This window comes from Ctenocephalides felis, unplaced genomic scaffold (assembly GCF_003426905.1).
Source record: "Ctenocephalides felis isolate EL2017-DRISC unplaced genomic scaffold, ASM342690v1 CF-g0.4_SCAFFOLD_01170, whole genome shotgun sequence".
In the NCBI taxonomy this organism is placed as follows: domain Eukaryota; kingdom Metazoa; phylum Arthropoda; class Insecta; order Siphonaptera; family Pulicidae; genus Ctenocephalides; species Ctenocephalides felis.
This window is the reverse complement of record NW_020537324.1, coordinates 30789573-30803202: the sequence shown is the minus strand read 5'-3', so window position 1 is coordinate 30803202 and position 13630 is coordinate 30789573. Positions and strand designations below refer to the sequence as shown.

General features: G+C 28.2%; 1 protein-coding gene across 1 annotated transcript in view; it reads right to left on the bottom strand.

Annotated features, from left to right (window-relative positions):
• Positions 1-13630, bottom strand: part of LOC113367074 (discoidin domain-containing receptor 2-like) — a 118186-nt gene that overhangs the window by 33048 nt on the left and 71508 nt on the right. Inside the window, exon 2 of the mRNA XM_026608703.1 lies at positions 10679-10826. Coding sequence (XP_026464488.1) covers positions 10679-10826 — 148 coding nt within the window. The remainder of the gene's footprint in view (positions 1-10678; positions 10827-13630) is intronic.

The following is a 13630-nucleotide window of genomic DNA, read 5'->3' as shown; positions in this document are numbered from 1 at the left end:
GATTTATGAACATAAAATTTAACAGTAGTCAAGTTAGTAGAAAATGGATAATTATTACACTAAATAACTGCTAATGGAGAAATGTTTGACTGATGATGTTAGAGTGTAAATAATTTAATTCTCTAAGACGTTTGTTAACATGCAAATATCCCCATCTGTTCTGCTCGGGTCCATTCCTAGTTGGTCTTTACATTTGCATTCGGCTCCTGTGCACTTCGACAGTGATATTATTGTCTGAATGGTATCCTAGCGGTCTATGTCTATGCTCAGGTAACAATACAATACTTGATGCAAAACAGCATGTTGAAATCAAAGATATTCGTCTTAAATCGCAAGGATTTCTGAATGCTTTGTTAATTGTATTGTTCGACTCGGTTTACAAGCAATGTCTATGTTTTGAATCGTTGCTCGAGTTCCGTGAAAAGCAGCAACTGCTAGGAACATTATTTGTGAAACAATATATTTATCCTTATATTCATACGAAGAGAATATTATTCTGCACTGTAACTTAGTACATTACCGGTTTAGTACAGTCTCATTTTTGTGTGAATGGTACATATATATGTAAAAGCATGTATGTAAAAACTTTTGTGTTTATGAAACAAGTTTTTTATTTTCTTCTATTTCAATTTCAATTTTTATTTTTTGTGATTAGTAGTAAAACTTTATTAGGCGCGACTAGCGTGTAAATCCATACAAATGCAACGGAAGTGAGTTACGGCAAGGTCGAGCGCCAATGATTCGTCATTCGCTCACGATTATACCATTTCTACACCGGTTGATTCTAATTGGTCAACGCATTTGTGCGAGGCTTCTTTGTATGCGTGACTTTATACGTGCGCACGTCACCGAAAGCGTGAAGCATTTTGTTCAGTTTTCATGTCATTACATTTTAAGGTTAAATAGTAGTACAAATCTTGAGTTAATAAAAAATGTCTGGATCGGAAGAATATTTTATCCCGTCCCCCATAAATAATTATAGTGCGAATAATAAAGCAAATGAAAAATTTGTGCCGAGTAAGAAACTTAAGTTTATCGAAGTAATTTGTTTTATTCATGGTTACTATATATTTTTGAGGTTATTAAAATGAAAATTATTTTCATATGCAAAACTGATACTACAACTGTTCAAAGTATGAAATAATATTATAATAATAAATAAAATAACAGTAATAATAAATAAAGTAATAGTAATAATAAATAAAATAATAATATAATAATAAATCCTTATGGAATATATATTTTCATTTAAGTGATTTAAATGCTTTTCTGTATAAATTAAAATAAAGTGCAAAAATTACATAAGTCTATACGCCTTAAAAAATAAAATTCCTGCAACGTATTTCACTTATTTTCCTCACAAATTTTATATACATTGATAAGATTACTGCAATATCATTTCTAGAACACTTGGAATCAGTTATGCATAATATACAAATGCACGACTCTTTGTTTTACGATCTGACATAAACCCGGCAGGTTGTCACAGCGATTCCTCAAGTAATTTCGAAAACTCATTTCTTAGTTCTGAAATTATTTTTACATGTAATATTCTGCTTGAATATTTATTTGTTAGTAGTTATAGTATTTACTATAGACTTGTGTTCAATGCTCAATTTTATACGTATATTCATATCCACTTTCAATTCATATTGTAATGTAATGTAATGTAAGTACGGAAAAATTATTCAGAACATAACATATTTTATGACTTTTTATGTATTATTATTGAGTTTACAGTTTAATATTTTACAGCAAAAATATTAGTAATATTGTAAGTAAAATATAATAAAATATTGTTTGCGTAATTCAAACTCGTATATTACTCGTTGGTATATTACAATAAAAATTCTAACCATTTATAAAGCTAACCATTTATACAAATATGAAACCAGCCAGTAATAAATAAAGGCTATCGCTGATAACTGGACAGTTGCATTTTTTTTATTCCTGTGAATTAAAATACCAATTCCATAAATGATACAATTTCATATTTTATATTTTCATCTCAAGTGATACGGGGTGGCAGCCCCGAAGAATTTAATATTTTTTTAAAAAAAAATTCGGTCAATTTTTATTTATTCACATAACTCCAAGTTCTTAACCTCCTAGAACAAACCCCTATTTTGTAAGAATTATTATATTAATTATTTATTAATTGGTAATTGGTAGACTAGCAGACAGGCAGACAGATAAATTAAATAGGTAAACAAATAAATAGATAAACAGGTAGATAGATACATACGTACTCAGATAAACAGGTAGACAGGTAAATTAGTAGATAGGTAAACTGTTGGACAAATAAGTTGGAGGATATGTAAACTGGTAGACAGGACAACTGGTAGATAGACAAATATGTGGACAGAAAAACTGGTTGACAGGTAAATTGGTAGACATGTCGAACGGGTTAACAAATAAATTGGTTGACTGGTGAAATGGTGGATTGATAAATAGGTTAACATGTAAATTGCTAGACAGGTAAATTGGTAGACAGCTAAATTGGTGAATTGGTAAATTGGTTGAGAGAAAAATAGGTAGAGAGGTAGACAGACAGTTATATATATGAAACAAATAGGTAGACCAGAAGACAAAAAAACTGATAGACTAGGTGTTACAAATATGCATTTTCATTCAAATTTTTAATCTAAAATAAAACAAACCAAAGCATGAATGGGTACAGATAGTACCAAATAAAATCTATTTAACATTTAAATGATTTAGTATAATAAAACCACTTTTCGTGAGCCTATAGTAATTTAGAATGTTTCTTGATATTTTTCACAGACAAACATCTCAAAAATTCAGCTTTAGAATTAGCAAACAGAAAAATCGCCACTTACTGATTACATACCCCATTGGGAGACTAAGATACTTGAGCATTTTTGAACACAAAAATTATTTGCTTTAATGTTTAGAATCTTTGTACATTGGCACGGGCAATATCAGAAAGGCCGCGGATTCCAATATCATTTCGGTCAATAGCCGAGGCCACTACATGATGGTTTTATTCCTGGTCGTATAGTGCTCGGTATTGCTTCCTGAGGTTAATGTCTCTGTCATTCATAAATAAATAAATAGTCAAGCATACACATTGCGATAAAATACAAACGAAAAAGCTTTGTGAGAGCAAGGATAGCACTTATGATATTGCTCGATGCTGGAGACATCTAGCCAATAAAACTTACAAAAAATCATGTCGCGTTCAGGACTCGACTAGGACGACAGGACGAGAGTTTTCCAAGATTTTGTTTCTGTTATTGGAAATAATTTTAATCATAACATAGACGTAATCATGTGACTGCATAATTTAATTTATCTTATATTAATTAAAAAGAATTATTACTTGGTAATAAACCATTACATTATTAAGAAATTTATTTTAATAACTTACATATTCTAGACATATTCTAAATCTAGTAAAAATATATTGTTTAATCTCCTTTATGAGTGATAAATAACATTTAAATGAGTACTCAAAATCAAGAATCAAAATACTTGAAATTCTTTCTTTTAACAATATTTGTTTGTTAACGAAACTTTGAAACTTCCGTACCAAAAACTATTTTTGAAAAAAAAACTTTAAAAAAGTTAGATTTTTGAGAAATTTTATTGTTTTAAATGACCTAAAAAATTGTTTTTTTTTTGTATTTTGATTTTTTTGAAAATTTTGCACATTTTGTTAAGCAATCGCGCTGCATATCTAATTTAGAGTCGAAATATTAAAACAGTATTCTTAGTGTTAATAAATAATGATCGTTTAATAAATTTTGAAGATCTCAACGATTACTTCCCAAATATCAAAAGCAGTTATATTTAGTTAAAAATATATATCAAGTACTTTTATTAAAAAATATTGCCAGTTTAGAGAATGATGAAATAGTTAAAGATTACTCCTAAAAATCAGACAAATTAATTCTACACTTGATTATAAATACATATTATTGTTATCAATAAAAAATGACTATGATTTGCAAACAAGTTAACAATTATCCCAAACATCAGATGCATCAATTTTATACGTAATAAGGAATTAAAACTGATTATATTATATATTAGTAATGCATTTGATTTTTGTGTGTAAACAGTAGCTTTTTCAAAAATTCCGCGGTATATTATTAATAGACATTTTAAAGTAAAATATTTGAAAAAGCTATGGGTAACTTAATTTTTTACTTGATTATGAATAGATGCTGATTGATAATAATAAAAAAATACCGAAAGTTTAGTAAATTAAAAAAAAGGCTAATGGCTAACACAAAATTTCAAAGTCAAATTTCAATTCATCAAAAAAAGCTCTTGAATCAATTTTGAAGGCACAGAATGTTTAAAGAATAGTTGATAAAAGGTTTGATTATTTTCCATAAATATTTATTAATATGTTATTTATCATAATCATTGAAACAAAGATAAATATAAAATCTAAAACTAATGTTTTAAATATTAAATCATCCAAAAACTAGTTTGTAAAAGCCAAATTAATGTCAAGACTTAGTGCAAGAAAGACTACCTTTTAATAAATAAAAATATTTTATAAATGATTACCATCAAAGATAAATAGATAAATGTTTATAGATAAAATCGATAAAAGTGGAATATTTTTCTCGCCATAAAGCTCTTACAGCAGTTTTGAAAACCCAAAAAAATCTGTATTGAATTAAGAGAAAGTTTATTTGATTTTCAATAAATACTCATTTAAGTGTTATTTATCAGTCATAAAGAAGGTTAAACATCTATTTTTACTAGATTTAGAATTAGTGTAAAATGTAATGTAATTAAGATATATTAGAATTGTTATAGTACATATATTAAAATGATATATAAAAATTAATGTAAAATATGAATATAAGTATAAATAAATATAAATAAGTCAGACAAACAGCTAAAGTAAAGTAGTAAATTAGTTAAAAGTGCAATTTTGAAAAGCCAAAATTGGAATTTAAGATTGTTTTATTATTTATTAATATTAATTTTGATTTGTGGTAAATAGTTAAAGTTTGTATCATTCAAATTCTATCAAAAATTCGAATAAGTTTGAAAAAATCAAAGATAATACCTGGTACTACAATTAATAGAATTTACGATTATACGCTTATTGTGTTTTTATACTTATTGTAGTTAAGCTATTTATTTCAGAAAGAAAACTATCACATTCTCTAACTTTTATCAAATTTATCAAAGCTCTAACTTTTTTGAGAATCACAAATAAAAGCATAATTACTTAGCAATGATTTGTCAAAAATTTGTCAACAGATTTAAATATCATTAGAACCGTTGATTTGAATTGTGTTTTGATTTGAGTAACAATTATATTGGTTCGACGCACTTCTATGTTTTAGTCAACAGATGAAAATTTAATTTCTCATTATCCTCAGTGAGTGATGTTAATAAATAGCTAATGTGCCATTCGTTATATGAACATGTACGAATCCAGACATATGACATTTATCCCGAGATCAGACAAGTTCAACTGTCGAGATCTCCGAAAAGTTCTCCTTATTTATGCATGTGACGTAGGTCGTTTGACCTTCCGGCGCTTCTGCCAGAATAGTTGACAGCCCCGGGAAATTGGAAATACAGAATAACTGATGCATTCCTTATTACAAAGAAAGAAACATGCTTCGTTTTTTTTTAACGTATAATTCGATAAAAAAAAATTATATCGTATATGGACAGTGAATTATCCTAAAGTAGATTGCATTGCACTAATTGTAAGTGAATTTAAATTTAATTTATTCAAACAGATATCTGATAACGATAATAAAATTTATATATGGACAGTAAATTATCTTAGCCTCAAATGCATTGCATTAATTGTAATGTGAATTCAATTTATTTTGTATCGCTGCAACAAATTGAGAAAATAACTGGAGTTATGATAGAAAATTTTTATCTGTTCAGGTAATAGCCATATTTTATACATTTATAATCAACTGCCTGTGTACTCTGCAAGATTTTAAATAGTTATGATCATTTCATACGTTTTCGTTTATATTATTAAATATTCCGTTCTTAAAAATGTTACAAAGAACAGATGCTAGATATACAAATCTTGATCTTGGGCATTAAGATAGCTCCTAGTAATGAACTATTAATCCCTGCTTAATAACACCACTCGGTCTCAAAAGAAATTGGCAAAACGATACAAAACAAATATTAATTTTTTTTTATAAATCGCTCATAAGAGAGATTTGTTATTAACACATCTTAAGCAATGCAATATATATGTTAATGTGTCTATGTGAGTAAATTTATATATGTATCTGTTCTGTTTATTTTAGTGCTTTTCATAGTTGCTGACTATCTTATGAATTTTGAATAAAATTAAATTTTTATTAAATTTCACCGACAAATTTTATTGAAGTAAACTAGGTTAAACTATTTCAACTAACCATATGTTATCTGATGTTCGGTATTTGCAAGATATAAACACTTATTTGTTGGTTGAGAGGTCTTCATTACAATACGATACATTGGAACTACTATTAAAATATACGGAAATTTAGAGAAACTATAGAATTAATAATATATTGTTGATATTTTAGCAATAGCATACACTGCTATCAATAACGTTTTCCGAATATTACTACTGTTTCAAATATGAAAAAGCTTCAAACTGATTTCTGCATGAACTGATAGAGGTGAATTTTTTGCCAGAACTCTAAACTTATTCATTTTTAGCGTTTATGTAGTATTCAATACTACATGAGCAATAATTTATACTATTATTCCATCATTTTCTTAAAATGGACTTTAAATACTTCCATATATGGCATGTACTTAGATATCCAATTTGACTCTCCTTCAGTTGGTAAAACAAACAATTTTTTGTAAAAACGTACAAACCACATTATATTGCATTTAATAAAGGATGAAAAAATATTTGATTTGAAGAAAATTAAATTGAAGTTAATATATTTGAAAAAGTAATTTTGATCTTCTTCTATATATTGATTTATTGATTAATAATCGTTGGTTTGTGATGTATTAAAAATAAGGTTCAATAAATACAATAAGATAAATTAGGTTCTCGCTGCATTCACTACACATTTTATGAGTTTTTTCGAATGTTTTATGCTTTATCTTCAAGTAAAGTGTCAAAAATATAACTGTTAGCAAATATACAAGAACTTAAGGAAATTGATCATAATTAATTACATAAATGCAACTAATTACATAACCAATCTACATAATTATTTATTTCGGAATAGTAAAATAGGTCGTATAACATATTTTATATGTTCATTATACATCCAGTTTTTTTTAACTGAATTTCTTGTTCAGAGCTTTTTGTATGTAGACTATAGTGCGGATGAAAGGTCCGCGCGTAAAAAGGTCCACCACAAATATCTAAAAACAAGTGAACTCAGGAATTTTTTAACAAAAATATTTGAAAGTAGAGAGGAAATATATGTATCAGCCATCGTTTTAAATAAAGCAACATTGCTAGCAGAAGATGAACTACCATGTTTGAAAATTTATAACAAAGTATTTGTTTACAAAGTTAGTTTTTTGGTTTAGTTTACAAAACCTGAATATAAATGTTAAGAATACTTTATTTAATTATTTTAAAATATGTGTTATTATTAACTTCCCATAGGATAAGTTTTTGTAATTGTTTACATTTTTTAACGTTTTGAAGGTTTCTGTATATTTTGGCATACCTCAGAAAAAACAAATGTGTACGTGTGTATGTATGTATAGATACAATTTTTTAAAAACATTAGATTTCTATTGATAGAAAGATGTGCTGATTAGTTTTTGGCAAAGGCAGGTCCAGCCGTTTCGGATATACCGAGCTAAATGTGCAAAAAATGGCAGTTTTTGAGAGAACTAAGCATCCGATTTGAATGATTCAAAAGCTTTCTGCTTGTTTTGATAAAATAATTACATTTGGAAGAAGAATATTTCAAACTTGTTTTTTTCTTTTTTTCTAAAACTCCTTTTTGTATACCGAAATTATTTAGATTTTAACTTTAATTTTGGCTTTTGTCCTCAAGCTCACTTTTATACTTTAAATAAATAAATTTACCTTTGTAATTCAGTTTATATAACTCCTATAAATATAAGACAATGTTACAGTATTTATAATAATCTATATGAAAACATTTCATATTTCTCGAACATTTTGTTAATGTAGGAGAAGTTCCGGCGATTTGTCTTAAGGCACGATGCCATACACAACTAGTTTTAATTTAGTTTTAACAGATGTTTTCATATAACATCTGTGCGGGATGAGTAAAAAGGACCAACTGAATATCTGCCAAAAGTGTAAACATTGATTGAACAAAATATTTATTATTCCGTAAAATTCCTTTGAAATTTAAAATAAAACATTGTACCTTGGTAAACTTTTTACCAAGTCTATAAGGCAAAAAAATCACATGACAAACATTTCTATAATTAGAAAAAAATGTTTTGTTGAACGTAGTTTGATACGTGTTATTTGTTGTGATATAGTTCATTTGGTTTAGACATTATAATTGTTGAAAATTAAATTGGACCTTTGTGACCGGCTCTTATCAATAAAATATCTAATAATAGCTATCCAGCTCCATTATTATCGATTGATACATATGTTTCTAGCACACCATTCTCTGTGCCATAATTTACCAGGATCAAACGTTTTATCTAACAAACTATCTAACAAATTCGTCTGGATTTGAATTCTCCATCTGCAAACGATGTAAAGCACCGAGATGAGATATGCAAACTATATGCTTATATAGTTATTCGCTTTGAATTAAGTTTGTAGCTGGAGGCGAATTAATTGAAACTTAGTTTTATGAGCAAATAGTTATTCAATTACAATTTTCAGTTATTAGGATATTTTATTTCTGATCAAATGATAGAATATATATTTTAGATATTTTATTATAGATAGAAGGTTACTAGTACTAAAAAGTACTACTAGTACTGAAGAGTTATTCTAATAAATGCTAATAAGTACTACTAGCAATTTAACAAATAATAAATAGCGCATATTAACGTGGTGTTAAACTTATCGATTTCAGAATTTTTAAAATGATTTCATATTTAAATAAAAAAAAAATAATTGATTCATACTAAAATACGTGGATGGGGTGAAAAGTACCAACTAAATATTTACATTGGCAGGGGTGTAAACAGCAATAAATAGTAAATAAAAAAGTAAATTAAATTAAATTAAAAAAAGTCTACGACATCTGCTGCTTAATTATTTTTTTCTTAAATACTAGATCAAAGTTATATACAATGAAATCTTTGGAAAAAATATCCATAAATTTTGTATTTCACAATGTGAAAATAATGTAGTTATTATTTTGTAAAATCCCTTTAAATTAGAGAAAAACGTTGGATCTCTTTGCGATCTTTTCCTTCTTACCCGGCCCATGGAGCAAAAAAAACTAGTGATGTATGTCATCGTGCCATAAGGCAAATTGCTGAAACTTTCCGTACCGTAACGAAAAATTCGATGAATATTAAATGTTTTCAAATAGATTATTACAAATACTGTAACACTAACTATTCTAATATTTATAAGAATTATATAGACTGAATCACAAAGTTGAAATTATTTATTTAAAGTACATTAGTGAGCTTTAGAACTTAAGCCAAAATCAAAATTGAAATCTGAACTATTTTCGATATAAAAATAAAATAAAAAAAAGATTGAATTAAAAATGTTTTTTTCTAAAAGCAATTGTTTTGTCTACACAAGCAGAAAGGTTTTGAATTTTGAATTTTGAAAACTGTCATTGGCACATGTAGCTCTGTATCTTCTAAATGGCTGGACCTGCCTTTGCCAAAAACTAATCACCTCTTCTCCCAATCATTACATTACAAATTGAATGTTTTTTGGATCATTCAAAGCGGATACTCCGTTCTTTCAAAAACTCGGTCTCTATTTTCCGCACTCCGTATCTCCGTAACGGCTGGACCTGCCTTTGCCAAAAACTAATCAGCACATCTCCCTATCAATAGGAATCGAATGTTTTTTGAAACATTCAAATGTTCAATTCAAATTAATATAATTTAACTACAAACTGCATTTTATTTTTACTGTTGAAAAAATGGTTAAATAAAGTTGTTCATGAGGTTTAAGTGGGTAATTTATTTACATAATACTAGTCCATTATAAAGAAGTTTTACGATACAAAAATACATCGTACATGTAAATGTGATTAGCAATTGAGTATAAAACCGATGTTCGTGGTTCGATTATCGCCGTCGATGTATCTTTAATTTCCGTTTTGGTTGCACTAACATGCAATTCGAAACTGGCGGGCATTTACGTTTAGGTCTCAATAGTGTTCTATATAAAAACATGATTGATGGGGGTAAAAATATACCCCTGTGCATTCTGGGTATGTGCATAGATTCGAAGTTTCTCGAGGGAATTATGTAAATTACTTTGGAGAATGTTTAAATAACGGATAATACTGCTCTGAGAATTACTTTTGATTCGATTCAGGGAAGAATTTGTTTTTGAGCACTGTTGTTCAGTTTATAATACCTTAACATAATTTTTAAGTACGGTATAACCTTTATATGTTACATATGGTGGGGGTAAGAATCATAAACCTTTATTATAAAGTGATAGGCTCGATTCAATTAAAATTCAAGGTAACTCAACGACAAAGATTTTTTTTCGTTTCGTGTAGATGTATATTTGAATTAAATGTTTTAAATTGTTACTTACCGTCATCCATGCAGCCAAGTAATTCGGCACGCAGACACACTGTTCTTCTATGCAGACTGTGCGGAAACAGACGGACTTTGCTTGCAAATATTGGGGGCAATAAGCGATGCTCCACCACTGAGGCTGTATCACTGTTGCCAGTCAATACCTGAAAAAATACATAATTAATATATAAAATGAAATTTCATGGGGACACTGCATATTATGATATGGAGATCACAACTGAAACAAAAAGATTTTTACTAGTTTTTTCAGACGAAATCCGAAATCTCTCTCGAAAACAAAGTAGTTCCATACAAAACTTTAATAGTGCCCATTTGGACTTACGGAATTAACTATGGGGTTGCTCTTGTAAATCAAACATAAATATCATTAAAAGGTGCCAGAACAAAATTCTACGTATCATAACTAATGCGCCTTGGTATATTTTCGCCTTTTGACTACATAAGTAGGTACATCATCATCATGTCATAATTCATTTATATTATTATTTTGTATTACCTGCTATTATTATTTTATTTTATCTTAATTCTGTTTCGTTTTATCTTCATTTTTTTGTTTTTAATATCATTTTTTTCGTACTTAACAATTTTGTAAATAAGACATTTAAGGTTGATTGACAAAAATAAATTATAACAACCAAAAAATACATATTAAGTGCTTGTTAAAGTTATTCAAAAAAACAAAAATTCATCAAAATCAAATCAAAACTGCGTCTGGTGGTAACCTTAGATAATCACATATTATTTATTTTCATCATTGAGCGTGTAAAAAGGTCCACCATCAATATCTCGAAACCAAGTTATTTTAGGTACTTTTAACAACAATATTTGAAAGTACAGGGCGAAAGAAGTATAACCAGCCACCACTTAGATTTTCACGACTTTGCTATCAAAAAATTAACGGCAATGTTACAAAATACATTAAAAAGGTGTTTTCTTTCGTTGGAAGCGTTTAGTTTATGGGGTCTCAATATAACATTTGAGTATTTGTTATTCAACTGTTTTTAAGATGTGATGTAATTTTTAAGTTAGTTTAAATAGAATCTTTCATATAACTTTCATAATAGCTCACATGTGGGTGGGGTAAAAAGGACCAACTGAACCTTTACCCTAGCAAAGGTATAAATATAGAAAATAGTTAAAAAAGTAAATTCAGTTCAAAAAACATTTTTACAAGAGATAAATTAAAAAAATAGTTATTCCAACTCTGTTGATAAATTTTTCTGAAGAAATACCAGATCAAGATCATATACAGTGATATCTCTATGAAAAAAGTACAAATAAAATTTATTGATTGAATAATGTAGATATTATTATGTAAAATCCCTTTAGAAATAAACATTAGACATTGGACCTGTTTGCCCAATGGCTGTCCCATTTTACTCCGCATATGGGGTCAAAAGAACCAGTTTTAAAATTCTTGAAAAATAGAGAAAAAAGTTTCTACAATGACGAATTAGCTGGAAGTTTTCCTTAACATAGTCACAAAGTTGATTGTTTGACATGTTTTATTACTAATATTTTTTGTATTCCCCACCCCAAGTGGCATATCTACTATAGGTAATTAAAATATAATAATGAAAAAATAAACAAAAGAAAAAAAATATAATAAAATTAACATATGCCCCGGTGTTCCCAAAGTTGAATTCCGTAGATCCACACGGATTTGATTATCGCCTTGTATATAAGTATACTGTTGTAAATTGACAATTCTGATTTTCTGTTTGGGAGTTTGTTTTTTTTGTTTATTTTTATAACATTCAAATTTTGTTTGATAATTAAAAAAGTAATTAACTGAAATATATAATAGTTGCAGAAATAGAAACTGTTTTTATGGATTTAGTGTGTTGATACCAAGACATGAATATAAACGATAGAGAAAAAAACAAAAAAAGAACTGAACTAATAATTTTTATGCTTGCGTCATTATTTCTAATTTTTGTCCTAACATAGCAATTAATATTTTCATCTTATGACGGGACAAAATTTATAGCTTAAACTTTTGGCTCTCAAACTTCCTTAAAACTACGTTTCAGTTCCAGTTAGTTTCAGGATCGAATCGATCGATCATATATTACATACAGGTAACCAAGTAACTGAACTAAATAACACTTTGATACGCAGTTCATCATCGTATCTGCTCTGCTCTGGAACTGCAAAGTTAGGAACTTGTGCATCGCGCAAAAGCTACTTCTGCGTCGAGATATAACGCCGTTTGAGATTTGATTATCGTTTAGACGCTGATGGATCCAATTTGATACTGAACGCTGGATATACAACTCTAATGGATAATAAAGCAAATATATTGCTCTACGAATCGTAGACAATGGTTTAGTTGAATGATTTGAACAGAGCGGGGACGAAAACGTTATAGAACCACAAATACAAAATTCTATGTGTTTCACTAGAGATATTATTTAATATTTTTAATAGCTGTATATTTAGCCAAGTTTTGCATTAAACTGAGTCTGTTAAAAGCTAAAATCAACTAGGGAAAACTAGGTACCGTTGTGCCAGGCTGTGGTAGGGACAGTTGCTATAAAAGCTAAACTATACTGATTTTGAGATGGGGTCTAAAGGAAGAAAGATAAAGAATGATTATTCCAAGAAGTTCCTATTATTGTTTTCAGTCAGTGCGTTATATTAACATTATCTGTAACCCGCATTGCTTATAAAGAGCCAAAAGTAAGTTTTCATGTTTATATTCTTTTAATCATAACTATTATATACAGATCACTTTGTTTGCTATTTTACTGTAAATTTATTATCAATGATTGTCTACCAGAAATTAGTTTTTGCTTAGATAAGTTAGCTTAGATATTTTGGGGTACGGTTGTGACATGTATTTCTTTTCTTTCTCGAGTAAAGATTGAACATATAAAACAAATCCAACATAACTAAGATAAAATACGAAAGAAGAATTTCTATATAGGGAAAAATCACAAATATT